The sequence below is a fragment of the Dryobates pubescens genome, chromosome 15 (assembly GCF_014839835.1).
Source record: "Dryobates pubescens isolate bDryPub1 chromosome 15, bDryPub1.pri, whole genome shotgun sequence".
Classification (NCBI taxonomy): Eukaryota; Metazoa; Chordata; class Aves; order Piciformes; family Picidae; genus Dryobates; species Dryobates pubescens.
The window spans coordinates 20,371,488-20,398,963 of record NC_071626.1 but is presented as its reverse complement, the minus strand read 5'-3'; the positions used below and the strand labels follow the sequence as shown (position 1 = coordinate 20,398,963).

General features: G+C 41.2%; 2 protein-coding genes across 2 annotated transcripts in view; one reads left to right on the top strand and one right to left on the bottom strand.

Annotated features, from left to right (window-relative positions):
- LOC104305333 (solute carrier organic anion transporter family member 1A2) overlaps window positions 1-27,241 on the bottom strand; it is a 56,394-nt gene extending 29,153 nt beyond the window's left edge. The window contains exon 1 of the mRNA XM_009906172.2: window positions 27,121-27,241. The gene's annotated coding sequence lies outside the window, so the exon portion shown is untranslated. The remainder of the gene's footprint in view (window positions 1-27,120) is intronic.
- Window positions 10,118-14,156, top strand: IAPP (islet amyloid polypeptide). The gene is made up of 4 exons (XM_009906160.2): window positions 10,118-10,221; window positions 10,627-10,723; window positions 10,859-10,993; window positions 13,830-14,156. The coding sequence occupies exons 2-4, from the start codon at window positions 10,644-10,646 to the stop codon at window positions 14,020-14,022; spliced, it is 408 nt and encodes a 135-aa protein (XP_009904462.1). The 5' UTR covers window positions 10,118-10,221; window positions 10,627-10,643; the 3' UTR covers window positions 14,023-14,156.
- Window positions 27,242-27,476: the final 235 nt, after the last annotated feature.

The following is a 27,476-nucleotide window of genomic DNA, read 5'->3' as shown; positions in this document are numbered from 1 at the left end:
CAGCAACAGTGCAGAGCTGTGATAGTTGGATAGCCATGACAAATGGCAACTAATGGAGAGTATTTATAATAAGGACAACATAGTATTTTCTTCCCAGGATATACCCTTGTCCAAGTACACACTCCAACAGTTAAATGTTTGAACAGACCAGCAAAATTAAGTCTGGAAAGCTCAAGACAGACTCACATTTTCTCTCTTTTCTTAAAGGAGAGAAATCTTCACTCACAAAGGTCACAAGATCTGCATAAAGCAAAAAATTCTTCTCAAGATATTTGTGAACCTACTCACTCAGAAGACAAAATAATGATATAATAATTGAATTTTAAAACATATCTATGCTGGGGAGTCACAAAATTGCATTGTAGCAGCCAGTAAAGAGACTAATAGGTAATAGCCAGATAAGGAAGCGCCCATCTGCATTCAACAAAGAAAGCAGGGTGGTGTTTATCCCTGTGTATGCAGAAACAGAGAGACACAAAACCTTCTGATAGTTTGAAACCTGAATTCAGATTCAGTTTGACTGCCCTGTAAGATTTCCTTTCCTGTCACCTCAACACAGTGTGTCAGCTACAGACTAGGTAAAGATTCAAGTCTGTCTCCCACCCTCAACTTTGCCATGGGTCTAGTCCTCACCCTTAATTCATCATCATCTCATTTTTTTCCCATTACACAGGAGCAACAGTCATTTATAGAAAGCATTCATAGCCACACACTGGAGATGACAATGTCTATGTGCAAAACATTAATCATTGTCTGTTTACATAACTACTTATTTGTTTGAATTAGTGAGACTGCTGTAACAGTTTCTCTCCTAAGAATGCAGTTCGGCACACTGATTTCCAGTGTGGGGGTTTTAGCAGAACAGGTTCAGGTCTTCCAGCCTTGTGGTAAACCTTATAGAGAAACAAAACTCTTTATTCTTCATAAAATTTGCAACAAGGCTGGAAGACATTGTTACAGAAAGTTCTATTTTTAAATGTTAGAAAACATAAATATTCCATTGCCAAAACCTGTTTTCAGGAGAAATTATCGGGGCAGGGAAGAGTTGGAAAGTTAATTATATACTCTTGGGCAGTACCTCCTTTTCAAAGTACAAAGGGATTTGTTGCGTGGTCAGGTCATCAGGTTTCCACTAATGAGGCCAATTGTCTCATGAACATACTTAAGGAAAAGTTAAAGGAGCAAATATACTGTAGGTTGACTGGCAGTTCAAAGGCTTGAAAGTCTCTCTGGAATATTTTCCTCTTAAAAAAACCCTGACATTAACTATGATTCATCAATCAGTGGTTTATGTAACCTGGTAGCATTTCACTTTCACTATCCATCAAGTCCCCAAAGTTTTATTGATAATATGCATTGTGTGCAGAGATGTCATCAGGTTAGATACAGGTTGCTAGACAATGTTTAAATGTGATACTCCTGGACTTCCAAAGCACACTTTACTATAGCAAACTCTTCTAAGAGACCTCACTCCTAAAAGGTGTGAATATCCAAGTAGAAGCTCCAGGAACATGAGCAAACTCTGGGAATCAGGCACATAGCTTGGGATCTACCTGTGACTATGGCTCTCTAGCTACATTTTCAAAACATGGGACATCTTCATAGGATCCCCCATGATAGCAAGATTTGCTCAGAAAAGTTTAAGTTGCATGAAATATACATCCTCTTTTGACAACAGAAACTGAAGAATTGATGTCCAAAAAGTGTACATTTAAGACTTGTTAATAAAAAAATATTCTTACCTCTAAGATGACAATTTTTATGGCTCTTCTAACAGTGTTTTATTCAACTGCTACAGACTATTATGAGTATTATAAAGGGCAATAAGATGATATCTGACCTACAGTAGTTTGCTGTAATGATTCACAATACCATGGAGAAGATTATGACTGTTTATGACAACTGCTCATGGAATGATTTAAGACATGAAATCATATGGCATGGCCAACATTCTTTATTTTTCTCACAATACCAGTAAGTAAGACTATTGGGGATTGGCTTAGGTGAAAAGGACATGGGTCCCAGCAACATCTGTGCAATTTCGACCTTGAAGGACTTTCTGTTGAAAATATAGCAATGGAGTAGGAGTTGTGGTAAAGTGCCTGGTATGCTAAGGTCAAGCTGCCCCTGAGAAGAGACAAACAAGATAAAGAGGAGGCAAGATCTGGGAAGAAAGGCAATTAGACTGAGTAGAAAAAAACCACAGAGTAGTGAAATAATGATGTAATCTTTTAGAGGTAAACCAATAGTATGCGTGAAATTAGAATAGAATTAACTATGCATAAGATAAGACTATAAATAATGAAGCATGGAACAATAAAGGTGGATGATTTCTATCACTCATATTGAGTGCTGTCGTCCCTGTCTCTGTTCTCCTCATAAGACAAGTGTGCCAAAGTGATAGTGCTCTAAAATGAAACCAGCCATTTGTAACTCATGAGAATGTATCAGGAAGGGGTACAAGGCCTCCGTGAAGAGTAACAATATCAAGAGTCACTAGAATTCAGAGTCACTAGAACCATAGCCACTAGCCAGAGGTCTACCACTCCAGCTGGAAATGTGTTGTAATCCTCTAAATCAAGGAAAAAGCAAAAATAATAAAAGACCACCAACGCAGATGATAATTTATGCAATAGAAAAGACTGAACATAAACCCCACAGCTTAGGATACTCATTCTAAATAAAGACTATATACTCAACACCCACAAATTTTGAAGATGCTTATCCTGAACTATGAGCTTTCTCGCTGCACTGCAGCACTTTCTGGAAACAAACCTATCAGATGACTTACCAGCTTTATTCCATTGAAACGATAGCATTCATTGGCACCATGTGTTAATAGGACATTATTTCAATATGTTAATGACTGAAAATTTCCAGAACCTCAGGGGTTTTTGTTTTGCCTTGTAATAACACAGTGCCTTCAATTTTCCACTGAGTAGTTGGTTCAATAGCACAGTACCACGGTATCACAGTATCACTAAGGTTGGAAAAGACCTCAAAGATCATCGAGTCCAACCTGTCACTACAGAGCTCATGACTAGACCATGGCACCAAGTGCCACGTCCAATCCCCTCTCGAACACCTCCAGGGACGGTGACTCTACCACCTCCCTGGGCAGCACATTCCAATGACGAATGACTCTCTCCATGAAGAACTTTCTCCTCACCTCGAGCCTAAACTTCCCCTGGCACAGCTTGAGACTGTGTCCCCTTGTTCTGGTGCTGGTTGCCTGGGAGAAGAGACCAACCCCTTCTTGGCTACAACCACCTTTCAGGTAATTGTAGAGAGCAATGAGGTCACCCCTGAGTTGACAGTAGTTTACTGGGGATAAAAAAATCATATTTTTGAATCATAGAATGGTTTGTGTTGGAAGGAACTTCCAAAGCTCATCTAGTCCAACCACCCTGCAGTCACCAGGGACATCCTCCACTAGATCAGGTTGCTCAGAGTCTTGTCCAGCCCGACCTTGAAGATCTCCAGGGATGGGGCCTCACCTACAACCCTGAGCAACCTGTTTCGGTTTTCCATCACACTCATGCTGAAGAATTCATTCCTAACATCCAATCTAAATCTGTTCTTTAATTTCAAACCACTGTACCTTGTCCTATCACTACAGACGTTTGGCAACAGTCCTCCTCCAGCCCTCTTTGTAGGCCCCCTTCAGGATGCTATTAGGTCTCCCTGGAACCTTCTCTGAATAACCCCAGCTCCCTCAGCCTGTCTTCATAGAAGAGTTTCAACCCCCTGATCTTTTTTGTGGCTCTCCTCTGGACCCACTCCATCAGGGGCATGTCCTTCCTGTGTTGAGGGCTCCAGAGCTGGCTGCAATACTCCAGGTGAGGTCTTACCAGAGCAATCAGCCATATCACTTGTGATTCCTTACGTACGAGAACTCACATTTAAATACTAACTTTTCCATAGCATTCATATTTTCTGTTACCAAGGATAGTCTCAGCCAAAAGTGGACTGGTTGCTAAATGGATAGAAACAGCAATATTCGGTGTAAAAGGCACTTCCACAACAACAAAAAAATCCACTTCTTTTTTCCCAGGTACATGTGCTGAAGTCCTAAGGAACTTTTGATGACTTCTTGCAGTTTCATGCACTCATACATGTTTCCTGTGCTTAGCAAAATCTTTTCTCATCTCCAGGTAGAATGAAAAGGTCAAGGCTTGCACTCACACAGGCACTAATCCGAGCATACAGTAAGTGCAGCTCTGCTGCATTTCTCTGAAGAAAGGCTATCTTATTTTGCAGCCACATGTGCTGACATATCATAAATAAGTTAATTTGTGTTTCATGGTTTTGTCAACGTAAATCCTCCTACGAAACCTAGTACGCTGCATCTGCCCTTAGTGAAAAATTGTTACCAACATGACTGATTTTCAGTTTAGCACATCTCTCCTTTTCAAAAAGCAGAGAAAATGCCACTATTAATAGCAGAGCTGTCAAGACAGCATCATCTGAAAGACTCAGAGTGTTTCAAGACAAAGCCAGATTGTCATTCTCTTGCTGCAGTTTGAAGGGGGGAGGGGGGGGGAATGAAGGGAAGTCTGATTATTGAAAGGGAGGTAGTTTAAAAGAAAAGTTAGTTGAAACTTACACACTGAATCAGATAGGAAGGGCTGTGTAGATTTAGTTTGAAAACCAGCAGGTTTTCTTACAGGTGAATTTGCTCTGAGCTTCCTAGCAATTCACCTCCACTGAAATAAGTCTGGGTAACATTAAGAGTGGCTCCTGTTCTATTTTCCATATGTGTCTATTCTCTTTATAAGATGCTGGGGTGGGGAAGAGGATGCAGAGACTTCTAGCAATTCCACTTAGCAAACCAGAAACAGCACTTCCACACATACTTAATTCCTTTCTCTCTCTTTTTTTCCTTCCCCCCCCCCCCCCCCCCCCCATAGAATTCAGAGAGTCCTCATTCTCCACATTCAGTAGGATTATACTCACCCTGGACTCTTCTGTAAGGTGGACCTATGCAGTGAGCCAGGATGTGAATTTACATGCACTGGCTCAGTAAAGAGGCACTCCAAGTAAGCACCATAGCCTTTCTTTTAGCAAAATTGACTCCATAGACTACTGTAGCAGTGGTATGTATACAACACAGCAATACATTTGGAAGCTGAATATCTTTCGATAGGTGAATTCTAATAGACTAACTTCAGAGAATGATCATAGCAGGATGGCTTAAATCATCAGAAAGTAAGAACGGTAGTACTATTTCATATTCCTTGTTTACCATTAACGCTGTCTGGAGCCCTTGTAAGTAGCCTTGACAACCGAAGAAGAATTCTGCTTTTGCTTATACATCTGGAAGCAGGTTGCAGAAGGGACAAGGAAAAGGAAAACAAGAATGTAATCCTTTTGTGATATTCAAAGGTAAATTTTTGGATGTAAGCTAATTTGAGTCATGCAATTAACACTATAGGAAGAAATGGCATTAGGAACTATAAATCATCAGTCACTGCACTGTCAATTCTGACTCTTCTGATCTAAATGTGAGGTTTATTTCTCTTGCTTGGAAGACTCCCAGCTATAGAATCTGATTCAATACAAACTCTGCTTGCTCTCAGAGCAATCACTAGCAATAGCCCTTTGAGGCTAGATCATTGTCCTAACAATGGCATAAGCTGAGTAGCACAATTCATCACAAAGTCATATTTAAGGCATTAACTATTTAAGTGACTTCTTTCCACCTGCTAGTCAATTCTATAAATTGCCACTGCAGGATAAATTATTAACTTTGCTCTGCTTCATCCACATTTCTCTCACAGGTTTAGCATAGTTTCTTGGGATTAACAAGAAGAGCTCTTTGTGGTTTTGTCAGTGCTGAAATAACCCACATCCAATAGGAGCAACAAGGAAAGGTGTGCTAGCAAAAGGATATTTGACAAAACAACATTTGAACAAAGCAGACACACATAGCTCAAGTGCTAACACTAGCAAATTATGACTCCAGACATCAGAAAATGAAAACATTGTAATATTCTTCAACCAAGCAAGAAATACTGGGAAGAGAGTATTATGGACAGCATTTTTAGACTTTGATATTCAAATGCAAAAATTTAGGGAATGATCCAGTTTCCAAATCATAGCTATCTAGTGTAATTTTAGATTTCCTTTATGTTGCACCTCGTCTGCAGTTGCTACAGAAGTGTCCTACTGAAACGATTTTCTCAGATGACATGAAAACATTCTGCTCAAGTCATAATAGCCAGAAGCAATGACACATAGATGCACCCTTCTGTTTCATTGCTGGTAATATTTACACTGATGCATATTAATGATGCTGTTGTTGTGATTTCTGCTTTATTCAAAAAAATTGGAATATGCTCATTTCAGGTTAATGCCTCAGGCTTTTCCTTTCCTGTTTTGATACAACAGGAAAACTAAACCATGACTTAGTCACACACTTACGGTTCCAGGTAACTGAGCAACAATGTAATTTACTGGAGACATTTACCTACAGAGCGTAGCGAGCATCCGGTAAAGTGCATGCAACAACTAATGTGGCTTTTGGTCACCCTCACGAATGGGAAAGAGACATCCATTACTAAAAGTCTTAATGTGTGTTTTTAATGCTGCTAAGCAAATGTGGGACTCAGAAATTGAAAAGCAGCCATTAAAAGTGAGCACCAGCTGCCCAGCAGGTGTCAAGAATAGCTTAAGAGTAAGGTAAATATGAGAAAGGCAGGTAGGCAACCTCAAATGCTAGGAACTGAATACATGACAGAGTTAAAGCACCCCTAATGGAATTTGTGTCACATACATTTAGACAACTGCAGTGTAAACATCTGTATTGAAGAGAGTCAACCAAGGCTGGGTTTGTGTCAATAAGAGAAAAGTTACAAATCATCTGAGCTATTTCAGACTTCTGCATTAGAAACAGGCATTAAAATGGTCTCTCCACTCATTTCACTTTTAGTCGATAAATTCCACTCCCTTCTCCAGCAGAAACTTGAGATGAGGCTGGTTGCCTGTTCCCCTGCTGCCCATACCTTACAGTGCAGAGCATGTTTATCATCTTGCAACTCTTGATATCTATGCAGGTAGTATCCAGAAGGAACTGGAGCTTTGGTGTACCATATTTTCTGGATTCTCTGAAAACCTCAGCTCTTGTGACCACTAATACTTTGGACAAATCCTTCTATACACGCTTAAACACCAGTACAAATATGTACAACTTGTGCATAGCTACTCAGGATAGAATTAGTCATGATTTTCTTTACTTGATATTTTCCTTAGGCTGAGAAGATTTGTTATGCACACTAATAAACTGGGGGGGGTTTGAAGATCGAGCTTAAGGAATTCTGTTAGTGATAAAAATAGTTTTCTAACCACTTCACTGAATGGTACCAGCTCCACAGTACTTAGTGCTAGGTTCTTGAAATTTGAATTATGAATAGTTCTGCTGTCAAACAGATTCCACAATTTCACATTCTGCTCTTGTTTGTGCGGGAGAACACTACTCCTCCCTAAGAGAACTTGTAACAGAAGCCTTAATGCCTGAATTTTCTTCACATTACATGTGACTAATACATTTTGCTGACTCTGCCAAAATGCTGAGTGGCCCAGGAGGCAAGTAATGGTCCTGCAGCACCATAAGCTCAGTTTCACACCACAAAGCACTCAAGGATCAGCCTTTCTCTTCTTTAACAAGGGCAGCTGTGCAGTCCTGGAGATGGGGAGGAATAACCCCATGCATCAGTGCAGGTTAGGGGTTGACCTGCTGGAAAACACCTGGGAGTGCTGGTGGACAACAAATTAACCATGAGCCAGCAGTGTGCCTTAGTGACCAAGAAGGCCAGTGGTCTCACCAGTGGTCTCCTGGGGTGCATTAAGAATGTGACCAGCAGGTGGAGGGAGATTCTCCTCTCCTTCTACTCTGCCCTAGTGAGTCCATATCTGGAGTACCATCTCCAGTTATGGGCTCCCCAGTTCAAGAGAGACAGGGAACTACAGGAAAGAGTACAACAGAGGGCCACAAAGATGATCAGGGGACCGGAACATCTCTCCTATGAGGAAAGGCCAAGAGACCTGGGGCTCTTTAGCCTGGGAAAAAAAAAAAAAAAAAAGACTGAGAGGGGATCTTATCAATGCTTACAAATATCTAAAGGTTTTTTAAATCAGGTTAAAATGTTACTATCCCAGCTAAATATTCCTTCTGTATTCAACTCAAGTGGCACAGATGCCTGAAAAGAACCAGCATTGTAGTTTTATCCAATTAGGTGAAGAACTAGTGATACAAGTGTTACAGGCTCCCTTACAAGAAGGGGGCTTCCAGTTAAAGCAATATACATGGCATTGGAGCAGCTATGAAATAATTTTTGTTCTCTGGCAGTGTGGAAGATGCACATGATAACTTCTTATCACAGAAGACTTTGCCTGGGCCTTTGTGCCAGCATCACAATCTCCATAAATAATGAAAACACCTGTTTTCCATTTGGGCACCTAAAGGTACGGTACAAAAATATATTCCCACTGAAATTATGGGAAAATATTTCTAATGTGTGTCCTTGGAAACCTGCAATCAGGTAATTCATTAACACCAATTGGACTAAATGACCTTTGGAGGTCCCTTCCAACCCAAACCATTCTATGATTCTCTTTAGCTATTTAGCTAAAAAGCTGTATGCATATGGTATAGTACAGTATCAGTCAGGGTTGGAAGGGACCACAAGGATCATCTAATACCAACCCCCACTGTCATGGGCAGGGACACCCCACACTAGATCAGGCTGGCCAGAGCCTCATCCAGCCTGGGCTTAAACACCTCCAGGGATGGGGCCTCAACCACCTCCCTGGACAACCCATTCCAGGGCTTCACCACTCTCATGGGGAAGAACTTCCTCCTCACATCCAGCCTGAATCTCCCCACCTCCAGCTTCATTCCATTCCCCCTAGTCCTATCACTACCTGAGATCCTGAGAAGTCCCTCCCCAGCCTTCCTGTAGGCCCCCTTCAGTTACTGGAAGGCCACAATTAGGTCACCTTGGAGCCTTCTCTTCTCCAGACTGAACAGCCCCAACTCTTTCAGTCTGTCCTCATAGGAGAGGTGCTCCAGCCCTCTGCTCATCCTCGTGGCCCTTCTCTGGACACGTTCCAGCACCTCCAGATCCTTCCTGTAATAGGGGCTCCAGAACTGGAGGCAGTACTCCAGGTGGGGTCTCACCAGAGCTGAGCAGAGGGGGAGAATCACCTCCCTTGACCTGCTGGCCACACTTCTCTTGATGCAGCCCAGGATGCGATTTGCTTTCCAGGCTGCAAGTGCACATTGAGAGCTCATGTTGAGCTTCTCATCCACCAACACCCCCAAGTCTCTCTCCTCCGGGCTGCATGTATTCCCCTGAACCATAGACTACATACACTACAGAAATAATTTTGCATAGGTAGCCTTTATTCTGTCTATCCCTAGCTTCTTAATCCTAGGTTTCCTTTCTGAAGAACATTAATTAACACAACTTTCATGCATGACATAGGGAATCTACCAGTGTTAGCAAAACATCATGATTTTACATCAGTAATGACAGAATTTTCATTCATATTCATACTCCACCAAAAAATGTACATGAATTCTACCTTGTTACTCTGAGTGATCACCCTGTCAGCTTAAAAAATGTTCCCTCTTTTCTTATTCCTCACACAGCTTTTATACCTTCAAGCATTTTTATCTATTGTGATCATTATGCACTTCTACAGCAAACCTCCACAACTGTAACTATTGTATGTTTTCCAAGACGGCTCTTTTCTTATATTTCAGTGACTGATTATCTGATGTTTCATTTACTCTTCCTTTCTTTTGTAACTTCTGTTACCTTATTTAGCCCTTGCAAACGCCCACAGGGAATATTACCTCAGAATCTTATCAGAACTGTAAAACTGAGGCTACAATATGTTATTACGGCATCTTCATGAGGGCATCCTGCATATACCTGGTTAATATTTACTGATGTGCTAATGCAATAGTGACCTATCTGCCTCTGCTCCCCTCTGGGGTACTTTCTATCTATAGGGATAGGAAATAATGACAGTCTCACTGTGCTGCCTGATGTCAGAGCTGAGAAAGGTGTGAAGGGTATATAAGAGCCGCATTACTTGTCAGCAAGGAAGGGGGAAAGGGATACTCCAGAGCTAGATGCAAGCGTGGAATTGTTGTGTGCACCCTTCTTGCTAACACAGGTGTGCTTCTCCACTTAGCTCCCTGACCACCAAAAGGTAAACAATTTCCCTTTTTTCTTACTTAAAACAGTGCAACAGATGTGCTTTCAGGAAAGCACAGTATTTTTTGTTATTAATCAACAGCATTTTTCAGGCTAAAATAACTTCAAGGCAAATTGCACCCGGGACCAGAATTTTGAGACATGGACTTACTGGGAAATGTAAACCAGAGATAAGGGAAAGGATTGAAACTACTAGAGGAAAAAATGAACATTTACTGTTGAGAGCTATCTGTCTGAAGCTGCATTGTGTCGCTAAACTTGACAAGGATCCTTTTTTTTTTACTGTAGCCTGTGAAACAGACTAGCTGCTGTTGATTCAGGACAGAATGGGCACCAGTAATAGGATGTGCTGAAGAGCATTTTTGGTTTGCACTCAGTTTTGATTCATTATTCTTTTCAGAAAGTTTGGAAGCAAAGATGTGCAACCTAAGGCTGTCGGTCTTCTTCATTGCACTTTCTGTCACTCTGAGCTGTTTGGAAGCTACACCTATTGAAAAGTGAGTACTAAATAATCATATTTATTTCTTTTTAGGGGGAAAAAAATCAGATTATTGCACTAATTGCTGTCATGTCTCAACATGAGCAAAAATAGAGCTGTTCAATTTCACAGGGTATTTTATTGTCGTTCTAAGATTACTATCTGTGGCTGATGGTCTCTCTGATGATACTTCCAAGAGACAAGGATGGATATTGCCAGCAATATCACAGAATACACTCTCAAGATTTAGTGAGGAAATGCCAGAACAACCAGCAGCACAGACAAAAAGGTATTGATTTTCCTTGTTTTTTCTAGTCATATCAGTTAGGATTAAATTATGATGTAAATTTCGTGCCAGTGGTATTCTGTTACTTAAAGACTCTCTTTGTATCTGTTGTTTATTAACCAAAAAATCAAAACAAGCTTAAAATACTCCTCTTCTTCTTCTAAATAGAGCCATTCTGTAAGCATAGAGATCAAAGTATTCAGGGTAGAAAGTGAAATCCAGAGACAAAAGCTGCAAGTCATTAAACAACTTTACAATTGCAATGGTTTCATAAATAAGGAAAAAAAACAACAACTATGATTTCTACATTAACATGAGCAGTGTCTCTTTAAAGGGCTTACTTATTCAAGTTTATCACATTTCCAAGCCTGGAGGATAAATATATATACACACACACACACCATTCTTAATAATACTAATACTCTGATGCAATTGAATTACTTTATAACACAACTATTTCCTGTAAGCAGGCAACATTTCATAACAGAGCTAAATACCAATTTCATCACAGGAAGAAGGAAAAGAAGCAATTGGCTCTGATAGAATTTAACTAATCTGAAATGCATTCATGTTTATAAATCCATTAATCCAATTTCAGGTAATTTTTAATAAAAAAGGGGGGGGAAAGGCATTTCTAAATGCATTTGCAATTTGTACTAAAAGATAAGCAGCACCAAGAACTATTCTAACAGTTCATCAGGCTTTTGAGTGAATTTCTTTCAATGACAATTCTGTTATGGATAGATTGGATACATATATGTGTCTTTCTAGTTACCTGCTCCTTTCTCTCCAAATTTGTTGTTTTACAAGTCATTATTATATGACAATTTGGTTATCTTCCAAAATAATTTTTGAATCTAAGTTCCCACATTTTTAGTTATTAAAACAACAACAACAACAAAAACACCCAAACAAGAAGGCTGGGGAGGGACTTCTCAGGATATCAGGTAGTGATAGCACTAGGGGGAATGGAATGAAGCTGGAGGTGGGGAGATTCAGGCTGGATGTGAGGAGGAAGTTCTTCACCATGAGAGTGGTGAAGCCCTGGAATGGGTTGTCCAGGGAGGTGGTTGAGGCCCCGTCCCTGGAGGCGTTTAAGCCCAGGCTGGATGAGGCTCTGGCCAGCCTGATCTAGTGTGGGATGTCCCTACCCATGGCAGGGGGTTTGGAACTAGATGATCCTTGTGGTCCCTTCCAACCCTGACTGATACCATGATACTATGATAATAGTAATACTCAAACACAAGGCATCACCTTTATGAGTGTGGTTTGCCTTATCTGCTTTTCTGGGACCTTGATTTACAGTGTCTATCTGGGTAAACTTCTCATTGAAGCATATATTCTACAGATCAGAGAGCTAACAGACATAGTGGGTTCAGTCAGGCAAGACACCATCTAGAAATCTAGTAGCTTCCTGTAAGGACTGGGGTTTTAAACTTGGAGGGTCAGGGCCTGATTTTGTAACTTTAACAAAAGAGAAGTCTGCCTCCACAAATAAATCAGGATTTTCATGAGGACAAGTTGCTGTTTGAACTTCTTATATTAAGGGCTTGATTCAATTCCTTGTAAAACAATGGAAATGGCCGTTAAGATATACCAGAAGCTATATCAAGACTTAACCAACCATTTTCTTTAGACACAATTACATCATTTAAATATTAATTGCTTAGAAATCGCTGCCTATTTGCCAACAAAGAATCAGTGTAATAGAGACATTTCTCCCACAAGTGCTATTCTTGGAGGACTTTTGGATTAATCCTAAAAACTCTGAAAGAAGAGATTACATTTTAGATTTAGTCAATCAATAGGAAAATTTACTCAATACTCAGAGTTTGGAACTGGGAATTTGCCACTCTTTACAGCAATTTTTTTGCTCCTCCTCTTGTTACATGAACCTGAAGAAACCCAAACAAATTAGCAATAAACTTAATAAGCAATCTCAGCACGCAGGTACTCCTGTCTGAAGGAGCAACATAGTTGTCTGAGAAACATGTTTGAAAACCCAAGCTCTCTCAAGCAAATGATTTTATTGTGATCAAGAAATTATGTACATCAATCTCATGCTCCAGAAGTTCTACACAGAGTTCTGTAAATGGTTCATTGGTTTTGACCATGAAATGTTCTTTTTAGATAGGGATTCTTCCATGGACACTGTAAAGTCTCATCCAACAAATTATTATTTCCTATTACAACAGCACTTTTGGGTGTTTCAGCACCGATGTGGCTGTTTTTTAGTAGCAAAGAAGCCTTTGTTCAGACAGCAAAATCTTAAGGGGTACTGAAGCCAAGAGAACCTGGTCTCATGACATGTGGTGCAGTTGGGAGAAAAAATCTCTAGGCTCAGTCCATGTGATGTGGACTGGTAGATTACTGTTCAGTCAGAGCAATATGTGATTCTGTGGGAACAAGAGAACTAAATAAATGTTAGTGATTGTCATTATGTTAGTAATCCTCATGATATCAGCAAGAGCTGTAAATAGATGTAGAAGTTCAGCTTCAAGCTAAACATTTAGTCATTGTTTTCCCTTACTGTCTTAACTATACTATCATTATAGGGTTTCTAGATGTCATAAACTGCTATGCAGAATATCAATAAAAATGACATATGACTGCTAAGGTATTTGCATTTAAATAACCCCTATTAGTAACACAGATAATAGCATACAGCACAAGATTTTTTTTCAGGCACAAAGTAGGTGGCAGGAAGATTGTAACGTTCCTGTATTGGTGCACGTATTAAAAGAACTCCCACATCAGCACAGCTCAAATGCCTGTTAGAAGTGGCACCCTTGATTGCTCATAATTTGACTTAATCTTGGCTCTTCTTTGTTTACCTTAGCAGTCACCACCTGGAGAAACGGAAATGCAACACCGCTACGTGTGTGACACAACGCTTGGCTGACTTCTTAGTTCGTTCCAGCAACAGCATCGGAGCAATTTACTCACCTACCAATGTAGGGTCCAACACATATGGAAAGAGGGACACAGCTGGGCTTTTGAGCAGAGAATCCCAGCACAATGCACAGCTTTAGGGTGTTCAAGTGACTACTGATACAGTTTTCATAACAAACTCAATTTTTAATGTATCAATAACCTCTTGGTCATTTATAACTTGTACAGTCTTAACAGTGCCTTGTTACCCGTGTGTGCTTCTGTGTGGGTATGTGATTTATGTTCATCATTTCACTATGCATGTACAATGACATGCATAGGCTGTTGTTTCAACTCCGTTCAGAACTCCAGAAATTTGCTTGTCAAACTCCTTTGTAAAAGAATAAATATACATATAACATGATAATAAATGGAAAAGTAATTGCAACAGGGCTTTTTATTATTATTATTATTACTATTATTAAAAGGGTGAAAAAGATAACAATGATGTGTGTCTTTATAGTCACAGTTTGATAAGAGAAGTCATCTTAACTAAGGCCAACAAAGATCAGAGTGCTAACAGAAGTTATGCCCTAATGAATATTGTCTGGGTTTAAAACACCTATGGTATCTTGTTTTGGTCCCTTCCAGCCCCTAATATTCTGTGATTCCGTGGACTGAAAGAACAACTAGACAAGGCTGGAGGGGCTGCATTGTGCATATGATTACACCAGCTGCCTAATGTCTTTCCACCTTAACATGCATTAAGTAGAAGTGGTCATGCAGCACAGATTCCTGTATGTACTGAGCATGGGATTTCAAGAAATTACTGCTCTTACTTTAAGATGGATCAGTAAAATACAAGTAAAATGGCCATTACTCCTTTTAAATATGAATAAAAGATAACTCAGTTAGCAAGCTAGCAGAAATGCCTATCCTTTCATATTCCTTTCCTTGACCTGGAGTGACAAAGGGAAGAGACAAAACCAATGGGCAGTTCAGGCATTCAAATTTAGCATACAAATGGTACATTTGCCTCCTGGCATACTTAAATTGCCACCAAAATCCAGGAATCCAGTTTAGAGATGAGTGGACCTTAATGGAAATTTGAGGGTATTATTTTTATCCTACCTCTTCCCAGTGTCAGTGCAGGCTTAACAAACATGCCTGTGCTTTTAAAGTGTTAAGTGAACTTTCATAGAAGTGAAAATGTGTATCACAGGATGGTTGTTCTGTCCATCATTTCCTCTGTGACATGTTCACTATCACAGAATCATAGAATGGTTTGGGTTGGAAGGGACCTCCAAAGGCCATCTAGTCAAACCACCCAGCAGTGAGCCAGGACATCCTCTACTACATCAGCTTGCTCAGAGCCTTGTCCAACCAGACCTTGAAGATCTCCAGGGATGGGGCCCCAACTACCTCCCTGGGCAACCTGCTGCAGTGTTCTACCACCCTCATCATGGTGCAGAACTTGTTCCTAACATCCAATCTAAATCTCCTCTAATTTCAAACCATTGCCACTTACCCTATCACTACAGACCTTTGGCAACAGTCCCTTTCCAGCCTTTTTGTAGGCTCCCTTCAGGTACTGGAAGGCTGCTATTAGGTCTCCCTGGAGTATACTGTTCTCCAGGCTGAACAACCCTGGCTCCCTCAGCCTGTCCCTGTAGCAGAGATGCTTCAGCCCACTGATCTCATTTCCAATCATCTGAAAAACACGACTGTCTAGCTATGAAAAGCGTTGAGGAGGAGCTAAGTGCTGGAGAAACAAGTGAAACCTTAAAAAACATGTTCAGTTAATTTATGTTTCTTTTAAAGAAATGTCTCAAAATGTGAACATTTTTGCTAAATTTAGTGTTAAATAGCATATTCCTTTCATTTTACAAATAATACCTTTTACAGATTTTGCTGCAGAAGCATTACTGATTGTTCTCTTTGCTAAGTTTCAGTCTTTATTGATGTCCTACTGGATATTTATTCTGAAAGTTACTGATGAAACCATTCAGATGGTATTAAACTCCTTTCTGCTAGCATGACATGCTTTCTGTTCAAGCTACTTCTGAGATATGTTATACAGCCACTATGGATATAATTTTTTTTTCCAGATAAAATATTTGCTTTACAGAAGAGAAATGAGAAAGTGACATGATATCTCTGAAGTGTCACTATGATGTTATTTGCACAGAGGAGTAACCAGGTGGAGCCTTCGCTGTGGCTGGATGCCAATTTCTAGGCTGATCCCAGCCTGAAATACATGCAAAGCATTACCCATCGCTTTCTGCTCTTTAAGCTACCATTTGATAAATCAAAACAAAGCCCAGAGTTTCTGAGCATGGGTTCAGTGTAATTGAACAGACTACCCAGAGAGGTTGTGGAGTTTCCTTCTCTGGAGACATTCAAAACCCACCTGGATGCATTCCCATGTGGCCTGCTCTAGGTGATCCTCCCCTGGCAGGAGGGCTGGCCATGATCTTTTGAGGTCCCTTACAACCCCTAACATTCTGTTATTCCGTGATTTTCTGCCTTATGTACTCCTGAACCTGGTGGATTTCATACTAACATCTATTTAACATTTTTGCTCTATTTGGCAATTACTTTAAAAAATGCTACTTATCTCCCAAAGCAGTGAAACAACAGAGAGGGATAGGAGATAAATCAATAGCTCAGCAGGGGACCACCTCACCTATCTTTAGCTGCTTTTTGTCTAATCGGTTGTCAATGCTGTCCTGCTTTTTGGAGGAAAAAGACAGCTACTTCCAATTTATCTCAGCTTAGATGTCTATTTCCAGATGGCATGAATCACACTCTTGAAGTGCCTCTACCTCTTAATCGGTGATAGTGTCTAGACAATTAGCTGCAAATGAGCACTTAACTTTAAGATGCGTGAGGTGACACTAATCCCATACGCAATTTGTGTGAGCAGTCTAAGCTAAAATAAGTTTGGCACACACACACAAAAATTAAAACTGGAAAAACACCTCAGGGTCCAAGCCATCAGAGTGATAAACTCTCATATTTTGAACTACACTAGTTAATTCATCAACCACAGCAACGTGATAAACTGTCTACAATACTTGTTTCCCAGTATATACCCTTGACAATACAGCTCTGCTACCCCTCCTCTTGCTCTGTGGTTACCACAACTGCAATTAGACATTTTATGGAAGAAGAAGGTCGTCACTGTAAGCCTAGATACAAGCATAATCCTGACAGAATGAACCAGGGAGAAAAGTGGATTTAAAGTTATGGAAAAAAAAAAAAGGGGGGTGGTGTGGTGTAAATAAATAACATTAATATATGTGGTGGGTTAATGCCCATTCTGGGAACAAAAAACCAAAGCAGGGTGGAGGGCTTGTGGGTACTTTACCCTCCCTGCAGGGCGTTTCCCCCCTGGGAAGCTGAGTCTGTTCCACTCCCCCCTCCCTGCCCATCTAGGGTATAAAAGCAGGACATCATAGCTGTTAGCTCCCCTTTTTTTGGCTCCTGCCTCTGCTGGATGAGAGCTACTGCAGCTGCCCTCCTGCTCCTCTGCCATGTGGTCGGACCTGATCCTTCTCCCTGCTGCCTCTGCGCCTCCTCAGAGAAAGACTGGCTTTGCATTATTCTCTTCTTTTGTCCCACTCCCATCCATCCTTGTTCCTTGCCTGTGTGAACCTTTCCTGTTATTGTTTTATATATATATATTGTTTAAAGACAACTCTTTACCTCTCTACTTCCAAGCCGACTCCAAATTATTGTGTGGTGGATTTGCTCCTTCCTTTTTCTGCCCTCTCTGTTGGGGGAGTAGGGGAGGGATTCTCAGCCTTGCTCCCATCTGAGCTCTTAACTCCCAGTTAAGGCTCAAACCACCACATATATGATAAACAAATAATAAACAAATACATGTGCATAACAAATAAATATATAATACTGCCTATCTTCATTATCATATAGAAAAGGGACTGCTCTACCTTGCTCTTACAATGCACCTAGCAACAAGCTGTGGTTAGGTGTGACACATCTTCTTGCAGTATACAAAATATAAAAATAATGGTTGAAGTAACATGAAAGAAAATCTTTATATGAGATATGACAACTCTGTTTCAGTCATCTTATTGTTATCTCCATTTTGCCACACAGACAAAAAAAAATCCTGTGCTGAAAAATGAAGTATTTTTATGAGATGACTGAGGTTCAAATAACCAGACCTGAAACCCATCATTTCAACTAAGGTCCACTTTTGGTACAAAGTCAGCCAAAACCTGGATTCTCAACTGATCTTTTTTTTTTTTTTTAAATTTCAGACAAATTGGTTTCCAGTTTCAATTGCTATGAAAGTATACATATAGAATCCTAGAATTGTTAGGGTTGGGAGGCACATCAAGAATCATCCGGTTCCAAGCCCACTGCCGTGGGCAGGGACACCTCACACTACATCAGGCTGCTCAGAGCCACATCCAGTCTGGCTTTAAAAACCTCCAGGGATGGGGCTTCTACCACCTCCCTGGGCAACCTGTGCCAGTGTCTCACCACCCTCACGGGGAAGAATTTCTTCCTAACATCCAATCTGAATCTACCCATTTATAGTTTTTTTCCATTCCCCCTAGTTCTATCATTACCTGACACCCTAAAAAGTCCCTCCCCAGCTTTCTTGTAGGCCCCTTAAGATAATGGAAGGCCACAATAAGGTCTCCTCAGAGCCTTCTCTTCTCCAGATTGAACAGCCCCAACACCCTCAGTCATAGGAGAGGTGCTCCAGCCCTCTAATCATCCTTGTCCTTAATTAGATCCAGTTAAGAAGTGTTTCTCTAACTAAAACCAACTTTGCTATCAAAATGTTAAACAAAATTCTCAAGCTAGGAGCCAGAGATGTTATCATGACTTCAGAAGCGCACGAAAGAACGAGACAATGGTGGTAAGACAATCAAAACTGACGTTCATCAGGCAACAAATTTTCTCCTTGAATGTTAAAACATCTGAAGAGAAAGAACAAAGTCACACACATTTTGATCCTAACAATAGGGGAGGATTTGAGTAACAGTCATGCCACAAAGTCACTATTTCCTAGAAAGGGCTTTATAATTTAAAAAAAAAAAAAAAAAAAAAAAAAAAGCTTGATTATTCAAATTAAAACTCTTAGCTCTGCCCCTACTTTTTTCCCCTCTACTTTAAAAGACTCTATTTTTTCAATCCTGCATTAGAGACAGTGAAACGCGTTGTTTCTTATAGGCTACTTTACAACATCCTTAATACAAATGATTACTGCACAGGTAGCTTGAGTTCTGCTGTGGAACAACTGGTGGCACCAAGGGTGATAGGAAGTGAGTAAATTGAATTTCTTTAGTGCCAAGTGTGGATTAATGCATCACCTATGTAGTGGGTTAGGGTGTTTTTTTGTTGTTTTTAAAAGTAATTAAAATATGTGCTACAGGCTGGGGTCAGAGTGGCTGGAGAGTGGCCAGGCAGAGAGGGACCTGGGGGTGCTGGTTGATAGAAGGCTGAACATGAGTCTGTAGTGTGCCCAGGCGGCCAAGAGGGCCAATGGCATCCTGGCCTGCATCAGGAACAGTGTGGCCAGCAGGAGCAGGGAGGTCATTGTGCCCCTGTACACTGCACTGGTTAGGCCACACCTTGAGTACTGTGTCCAGTTCTGGGCCCCTCAGTTTAGGAAGGATGTTGACTTGCTGGAACATGTCCAGAGGAGGGCAACAAGGTTGGTGAGGGGCTTGGAACACAAGCCCTATGAGGAGAGACTGAGGGAGCTGGGGTTGCTTAGCCTGGAGAGGAGGAGGCTCAGGGGAGACCTTATTGCTCTCTACAGCTACCTGAAGGGAGGTTGCAGAGAGGCGGAGGTTGGTCTCTTCTCCCAGGCAACCAATAGCATAGAATAGAATAGAATAGAATAGAACAGAACAGAACAGAACAGAACAGAACAGGTTGGAAGAGACCTTCAAGATCATCGCGTCCAACCTAGCAACTAATCCAACCCACCTAATCAACTAACCCATGGCACCAAGCACACCATCAAGTCTCCTCCTGAACACCCCCAATGATGGTGACTCCACCACCTCCTCGGGCAGCCCATTCTAATGGGCAATAACTCTGTGTTTCTTCCTAACCTCCAGCCTAAACCTCCCCTGGTGCAGCTTGAGACTGTGTCCTCTTGTTCTGGTGCTGGTTGATCACTAGATGGGTGAATTGAAATAGTTGGAATCATTTTTTAATGAAATGCTGCTCAATCTGATTAAAATATAGAGGTCTTTTCCAATCCAAATGATTCCATGATGATTGTGTGATTCTAAAACAAGAATCTGCTCATCACTGACCCTGTCAACAGAGGCAGATCACTTTATTCCAACACTGTGATTTCCTATTGGTTAAGCAAGTGTCTTTGGAAGGAGTTAAAATGGGACTTGCCTCCACTAAGGGAACTGTGTAAAATGTAATCAGTCTAGCCCTGAGGAAGCTGAGCTATTTGTCTGTCAGAATATGGGTCATTTTAAAATGTCATTCTTGGGCAAGCTCATTACTAGTGTTACACATTGAACTAGCCACACAAGAGAGGAAATGTTTTTCAGGTTTGTTTGCTGGTTGCTTGTTTTTCAGGGGTAAGGGAGGAATGGGGTCATAAAAATTGAAGGAGGAGTCAAATAATAACAAGGCTGCAAAACACTTCCATTTTTTCTTTCCCAGGGTCAATAAGCAACTAGTAGTCATTTCTGATTTCTAAATCATCTGCTCTGTTATGATACAGGAAAGAGAGGGAAAACCAAGATTGTGAGACAGTACATTCTTTCAGTGAAAATACAGATTTGAAGCAGCCTGAGAGAGTGGAAGACAGTCAAGTGGATGTTAGGAGGAAAGACTGCCTCACAGATGCAAGCACCACTTCAGACTTCAGGATGATCACATAATGGTATTAGAGAGATCAGAAGTTGCTTCCTCCACTGAAACAAAGTTTTTCACAACCAGCAAATTAGCAGGACCAGCATTTTCTGGTCCTGTTCTGGAGGCAGAGCCCTAAAAGATGCGGGGAGCAAGCGGTCATCTACTGTACTTTTTGGGAGCTTCTAACTTCGTAACCAATCTCAAAAATCAGGCAGGCTCCCCAGAGCTCAGTGCCTCAGGCATCTGCAAGCAACATTTCCCTTCAGCCTGTTTCTGTTAAGCTGACATCCTGCAAATTTCCAGCAGGAGGCATCTACGCTGTCCACAGCTGCAGGTGGTGTGTGTACAAGGAGGCTAGTGGAGCTTCTGGACGCAGGAAGCCTCAGTACAAGGCATCAGTATTTTCCTTTGGTTTTCTAAAGTTACCACTGCATAACCCTCCCTCTTGAGGTAGACTTACTGAACAAGGACTTTCTGAAAGCATTGTTCTCCAGCCCATAGTTACTTGTGATTCATTGAAAGTGACTGTTCAGTTTTTCTGTTTTGTTTTGAGGAAAACTTTTTTCCAAATCAAAAAGCAAGTGTCAGTAATTTTTCCTGTGTTTTTTTTTCCCCTAGTATTACACTAGGACTTTCCTAAGACACTTTTCACACACTCCACCTACTAACATGCAGCTTACACACTGAGGACAAAGCCAGACCAGGCACCAGGATGTTTGGAAAAGACCTAATAAAAGTGTTGTTAAATCAAACCAGAGGATCTGCACTGTAAGAAATGTAGCACAATGCTGTATTTTATTTCTAGAAGGGAAAAACATTCTGTTTTTCTCATTATTAAGTGTCCTGGGCTGCATCAAAAGAAGTGTGACCAGCAGGACAAGGGAGATGATTCTGCCCCTCTGCTCTGCTCTCGTGAGACCCCACCTGGAGTCACTGCATCCAGTTCTGGTGCCCCCAGCATAAAAGGGACACGGAGCTGCTGGAGCAGGGCCAGAGGAGGGTCATGAAGATGACCAGAGGGCTGGAGAACCTCCTTTATGAGGACAGGCTTTATGAGAGTGCTGGGGGCTGTTCAGCCTGGAGAATAGAAGGCTCCAGGGAAACCTTAGAGCAGCCTTCCAGGACCTGGAGGGGGCCTACAAGAAAGCCAGGAAGGGACTTTTTACAAGGGCTTGTAATGATAGGATGAGAGGGAATGGACTGAAGCTTGAGGAGGGCAGATTTAGACTGGAGATTGGGAAGATATTCATTACAGTGAGGGTTGTGAGACACTGGAACAGGTTGCCTAGGGAGGTTGTGGAGGGACCCTCCCTGGGGGGTGTTCAGGGCAAAGCTGGATGAAACCTTGAGCAAGCTAGTCAAGTGGAAGGTGTCCCTGCCCGAGGCAGGCAGGGAGGGGGTTGGAATTAGATGGTCCCTTCCAACCTAAACTGTTCTAGGAAAAGGAATATGAAGCAAAACCTTCAGTATCTCTTTCAGCTGGATCAGCCTTAGTGTCTAAAGGGAAACTACACAAGTAGCCATTGCCCAGTTCAAGAGTAACCTGGAGGATAGTTAAGCTATCTGGTTTTTTTCCAGAACATTATGCTGCAAACCTGATTTCATAAAATCAAGAGAGAAATCTGTCCTCAGAAGGTTATACATGTGTCCAGATCTCATCCCAGCAGACACAGTAATTTTACTCTATATTTTCCTGTCTGCTGTGGGGTGCTGAACTAAATGCAGAGGTCCAGCTGCCATCCTCTTGCACTTCCCAAATTTCATTGCACCCCAGAATCCTCAGCAAAGGTACTACTTCACAGAGCATCATAAACCATTATGTGATATGATAAGTTTAAAATAGGGTTTATTTTAACAGAACTTCCCAACAGTTTTTCCAGCAAGATCCCTCCCACTAGAAGAGAGGTTTCTGCTTTCACTCTGGAGCACAATACAGGAGAACCTTCACTGCAAATGTCTTTCTCTGTCCTGTTGGCAGTTGCAAGCTGACTCTAGAAATTGCAGCTTGGTCTGGCAGTCCTATATCATAGGCAAACCTCCCCCTTTTTTAGGCACTACTACTTTCCAGCTTGGCCTTGGTTTCTTTTATTTTTTTTCCCTTCGTGTCTTGGGAAAGTTTGAAGGGAGGAAGGAAGGGGAAAAATCAACAAACACCACAATAAAAAAAAGGGGAAAAAAATCAGTGAATAACTAACCATTGCTTTGAAAACAGTACAGCACAGTCAGAATAAACAGCCAAGGGAAAATATATCTGAGTGGTTTTGAGGCTGCAGACAGACACAGCTTCAAACAAAAAAACAGACTCTCAGTCACAAGGAGAGGCTGACTTGAATGTACGACTCAAGCAGCTATGCAGAAACAACATGGAGTCATCTAATGACCACACAAGGCAATGGGGGACAGGACAGGAATTTTCCAACACTCAGGTTAAAAATAAAAACCTTGAAACAAAATGGTGGATACATTTTTTTGGTTGCTTAAAACTACCTCTTTTGGCCCCAAAGTCACAGAGTCACTTTCTAAGACCTGTATCAAAACCTTCAACCTTAAACCCCAGTTCTCTCCTTCAAAAACATTCTACCACATATTAAGGTGGCTATTTCATAGCACATTTAGCAAACTAGAGGGCACATCTCATTGCTGATGTGACTTTTCAGAAAACTAACATTTATGTTAAGACTATTATCAAGCCAGCCCATACAAAACCTGGCTAGAACAAGAAACACTAGTCAACTAGGAAACAACATCTCAGACAACTTCAAAACCTCAAAACACTGGGGGTTCAGATCACTTACATTATTAATAAAAGCAACATTCATACTTTGTGAAAGTTCTGCAGCAAGGTATCAGCAACAAGCCTGGGCATACAGACCACTTCAGTGACACTCTGCACGTGTGTATGCACAGTGCAAGCACACACGCAAACACAGCACAGGGCAAAATCCTGCAGTTTTATGTAAGTAGGAATTCGTCTTTGGTTTTCATGTGTGGGCTAACACACTTAAGCTCCCCACTTCTGCTGAGCTTCAACTCATAAATCCAACTGTTTATAAGTTAGAAGAGTATTGCCAGAACTAATATCAGCATTTTTATCTTTTTGACTAATTCTTTTTGTCAGGATTCCTTTTGATGAACACCAATGTGATAAGAATGTCAAAAACGTTTGAAATCAGCATACACGTGATTGTATGGTCTGGTAAGTGGGGGGAAATGAGGTAAGAAGGATAATTAATTGATACTGTATGTGTTCACCTCAGTGGTAAAGTAAGAAAAAAATACAGATAGCATGATGAAACTCAGGAGGCACCTAATCAGCAGCCTGGGGGAAAAAAAAAAACAAAACATCTCAGAAACAGATGTGAAAATAGAGAGCAGCTAAGGTAAGAGGACAAAACAGGTGGTAGAGCTAATGTTTGCACCTTTTGAGACCCAAGTACATCCTAAGGACTCATAGCACTCCAAGAACTTAACACTTTTGTCTGACTCACAGAAGATCATAAGCTTTGGACAGGTCTTCTACACAGGGGCTAGTTTCATTTTAGAGGTGGAAATCTCAGTTTCTTCATTTAATCATCATATTAAGCAATGAGTTTGAGTAAAGACTTTAGGATTTAGCCTACTGCTACTATGTGTCTGTGGAGTCAAGACTGTGTATGTTTTAAGGAATTCTGTTCTGTACCTTCTATTCAGAAATGCAAACAAGAGACTCCAATGAGATCAATCAATGGTCCTAAATTTTACTGCTCATATATTGCATTATGTTTATTTCTATACCCTGAAAGGGACTGGAGATTGGGTATGTGACTAATGCTAAGGCTATAAATTGCTCAGAGAATAAATCTAAATGTACCTGTGAACCTTCCTGCTCATCCATCACATTCTAATAATATGAAGTGCAGTTCTGATCAAAAGTGATCTGAACTTTTTTTAAATGCAGGTATCTGGATCCAATACATACCCACTGAGTTTCTTGCTTTGTATTAGTAGAGAATCATACCATTAGGGAGCTAACAGAAATCACTGTGACAGATGCTTTGCTTGTGTTTTCCATATCCTATAGAGTTATTTTTTCTCCCTCAAAGTTTGCATAACATCTTAGAACTGAAATAAAAATATCCATCAAATGAGCTGGCAAGGATCATGAACTTGTTGTTTTACATGTTGGGTGCCACTCCATGCCTCAGAATCTCTCTCTAAATTGACTCTTAAAAAAAAAAAAAAAAGCCTGATGTTTCAAACTGACAAATTTAAGCTACAGACCTAAAGAAGTTGTGTACCTGCCTCATTTTTTTTTTGCATTGTGTTTCACTCTCAATAAACATGGCTCATAAATTAACTCAGTTAACTATTTCACTGCAGCTCTAAGCAAGCAAGGACACAGCCATAAAATTAACAATACTGATTTGCTAATCTGTTGATAAAGCCCTTTGAGCAATGTGTTTTACTATAACTAGCAGCTTAAATTGTCAGAGTACTGAAGAATTCTCCTCTGCAAAACAGCATGTTAGGCACTCAAATCTACAGGAGTCTTCAGAGATGACATTTGGCTGGGTCAACTTTTCAAAGCAAAACTGATTAACAAGGTCACACACATCACACATTGGCTGAAGTTTAAATATAAAGCAGGGCCCAGTAAAGCCCAAAGGCACAAGCATAAGATAAAGCATGAATATTTTTTCTAAGCATGTACCCCTGGTACCAAGTTTTGTTTAACCTTTTCTTGCATTTACTTGTGTCAGTCACTTACATATACAGTCTTTAAGCCTGTGTGGTTTTCCCCTCTACTTTCTATGTAATGCTTTGAGTTTTCAATGCATGAAGTGGCATTTCTGCAACCAAAGAACACTCCTACTGCACTGATCTGTCCCCAGTATGCAACAAATAATATTAAGACAACCTTCTCCTGCAAACAACTCTTCCCCTAAACATTGATTTCCAGGAGATTTCATCCACATCCTGAGTTTGCTGCAGTCTGTCCTCCCCTGCTTAGCTGTTTTTAAGCAATGCTTTCACTGCTTTCTCTTCCTAGAGAAGACAAAGAAAAGGTTAGACTCACCAATATCCTGCACATATGAAGGACATCTTATACTACGTAGCCTGATGCATCCTAGTACCAAAGGTACTAAAAGGAATAGAAAGGGAAGGACTTCTGTGAGGGCAGAAGGAATAAAAGCCAGTTTCCCCCCTGCCCCACCCCCCTTTTTTTTTGTTTTTTTTTTTTTTTTTTTTTTTTTTTTTTTTTTTGGGTGGTGGGGGCAAGATGGGGCAGGGAGCAGGGGGCTTAAGCAGTGTCAGTCTGAGAAGAAACATACAGGAGAAAGCTGAGAGCAGGGAAGCATGCCTTCTGGGTAGGACGTGGGCACAATCACACACTTGAGACACTTGGGTAGGTCACAGCAGCAGCTCTACTTCCTCTGAGCTCTCTGGTTTTTTCCCAGGTGTTACAGAGCAGAGGAAGGCAGTTCTTAATCAACAGCAGGGCCACTAAGGGTTCACTGCATATATTGTCTCCACATATGATTGCAACCAAAAAGAACATGGCTGTAATTTCTCAGGCAATGAAGGGGAGAGTAGAGAAAAAGGCAGCAGAAATCCTATTGCATTGAAGGCTTCCTATCAGAAGGACACCAGCCTGTGGTTGTGTCAGTGTGATGACTTGCAGCACAGAATGGGGGAAAGGAGGAGGCAGTGGCAAGTGAAATCCAGCCTGGTTCCAGGACCTATTCTTTAGGTTCAAGTTTCCTCTTTCAGCTCTATTACGAAGATCCCTTCTCCCTGTCTTTAGTCTATCTCACCTCCTGCCTCTTATCATGGCTATTGCTCAGCTTGTCCAGATCTAAACGGCACCAAATCTTTCCAAACCTTTGGTTCCCCAGTACTGGTAAGGACCCTGCTCTTCTGTGCTCCTATCTGTCTTGGGCTCCATCTCATATAGCAGCTATTCTGCTATACTGTACCTCAGCACAAACATGGTACTTTAAAAGTATAAATGAGTGCCACCTGGAACAGGATTATGCTGCAATTAGTTGCTACTGCCCAAGGAATCAAAAGAAAACAGAAGTGGCCAAACAGTCTGAACACATGAATACAATTACACAGCTGAGGCCATATACAGAAAGGACTGTTACACCTCAAAGGAAAAAAAAAACATCTAATGAAGTACAAAACAGCATCAATTTCTCAAACAAAACTTAGTCATAATTGGACAGGGAATGATTGCTCTGAGTCTGTGCTATGACAAGAACATGATAGCCACATCTGATGGCAAGGCAGCAGGGACCCAGTGCCCTCATCGCATTCCCACCACCAGAACCAACCCCTTCCTCCCTTCTACCTCCACATCATCAGCACCCAGACTCACTGGCAAGCCATGGGGTATCCACACTCACCCTTGCTCCAGACTGCACCTGATAGATAAGCTAGAGCTGCCCGGCTAAGAGCTGCAGGCCCGCACTGATTACTGACGGCCCAGCACTGCCCAGAGACGACTTCTCTCCTCCTACTCCCAAGTCCACTCTCTCCAGCAGAGCAGCAATGTCCAAGTTCAGTGCTCAAGCTGCTCTTCTCTCTTTCAAAGAAAACTTAGAGACAAAAGCAGCTGTGAGCCAGGAAAACTGCCAAGTTTGTTTGCCCTTGAAAGGAGGTGGTCACATGCGGTGAAAGACAAAATGAGCAGAGAGCTCCTAAGGAAATATATTCACCCTTTATGCATTCATCAAAAACTCCACAAGTTGGGCAGCAAGAC

What these genes read in the sequence shown, in the direction of transcription:
- IAPP (XM_009906160.2), top strand. Translation starts at nt 10,644, where the DNA reads ATGTGCAACCTAAGGCTGTCGGTCTTCTTCATTGCACTTTCTGTCACT. An exon ending in GAAGCTACACCTATTGAAAA is followed by an intron (nt 10,724 to 10,858) that starts GTGAGTACTAAA and finishes TGTCGTTCTAAG; the next exon opens with ATTACTATCTGTGGCTGATG. An exon ending in CCAGCAGCACAGACAAAAAG is followed by an intron (nt 10,994 to 13,829) that starts GTATTGATTTTC and finishes TGTTTACCTTAG; the next exon opens with CAGTCACCACCTGGAGAAAC.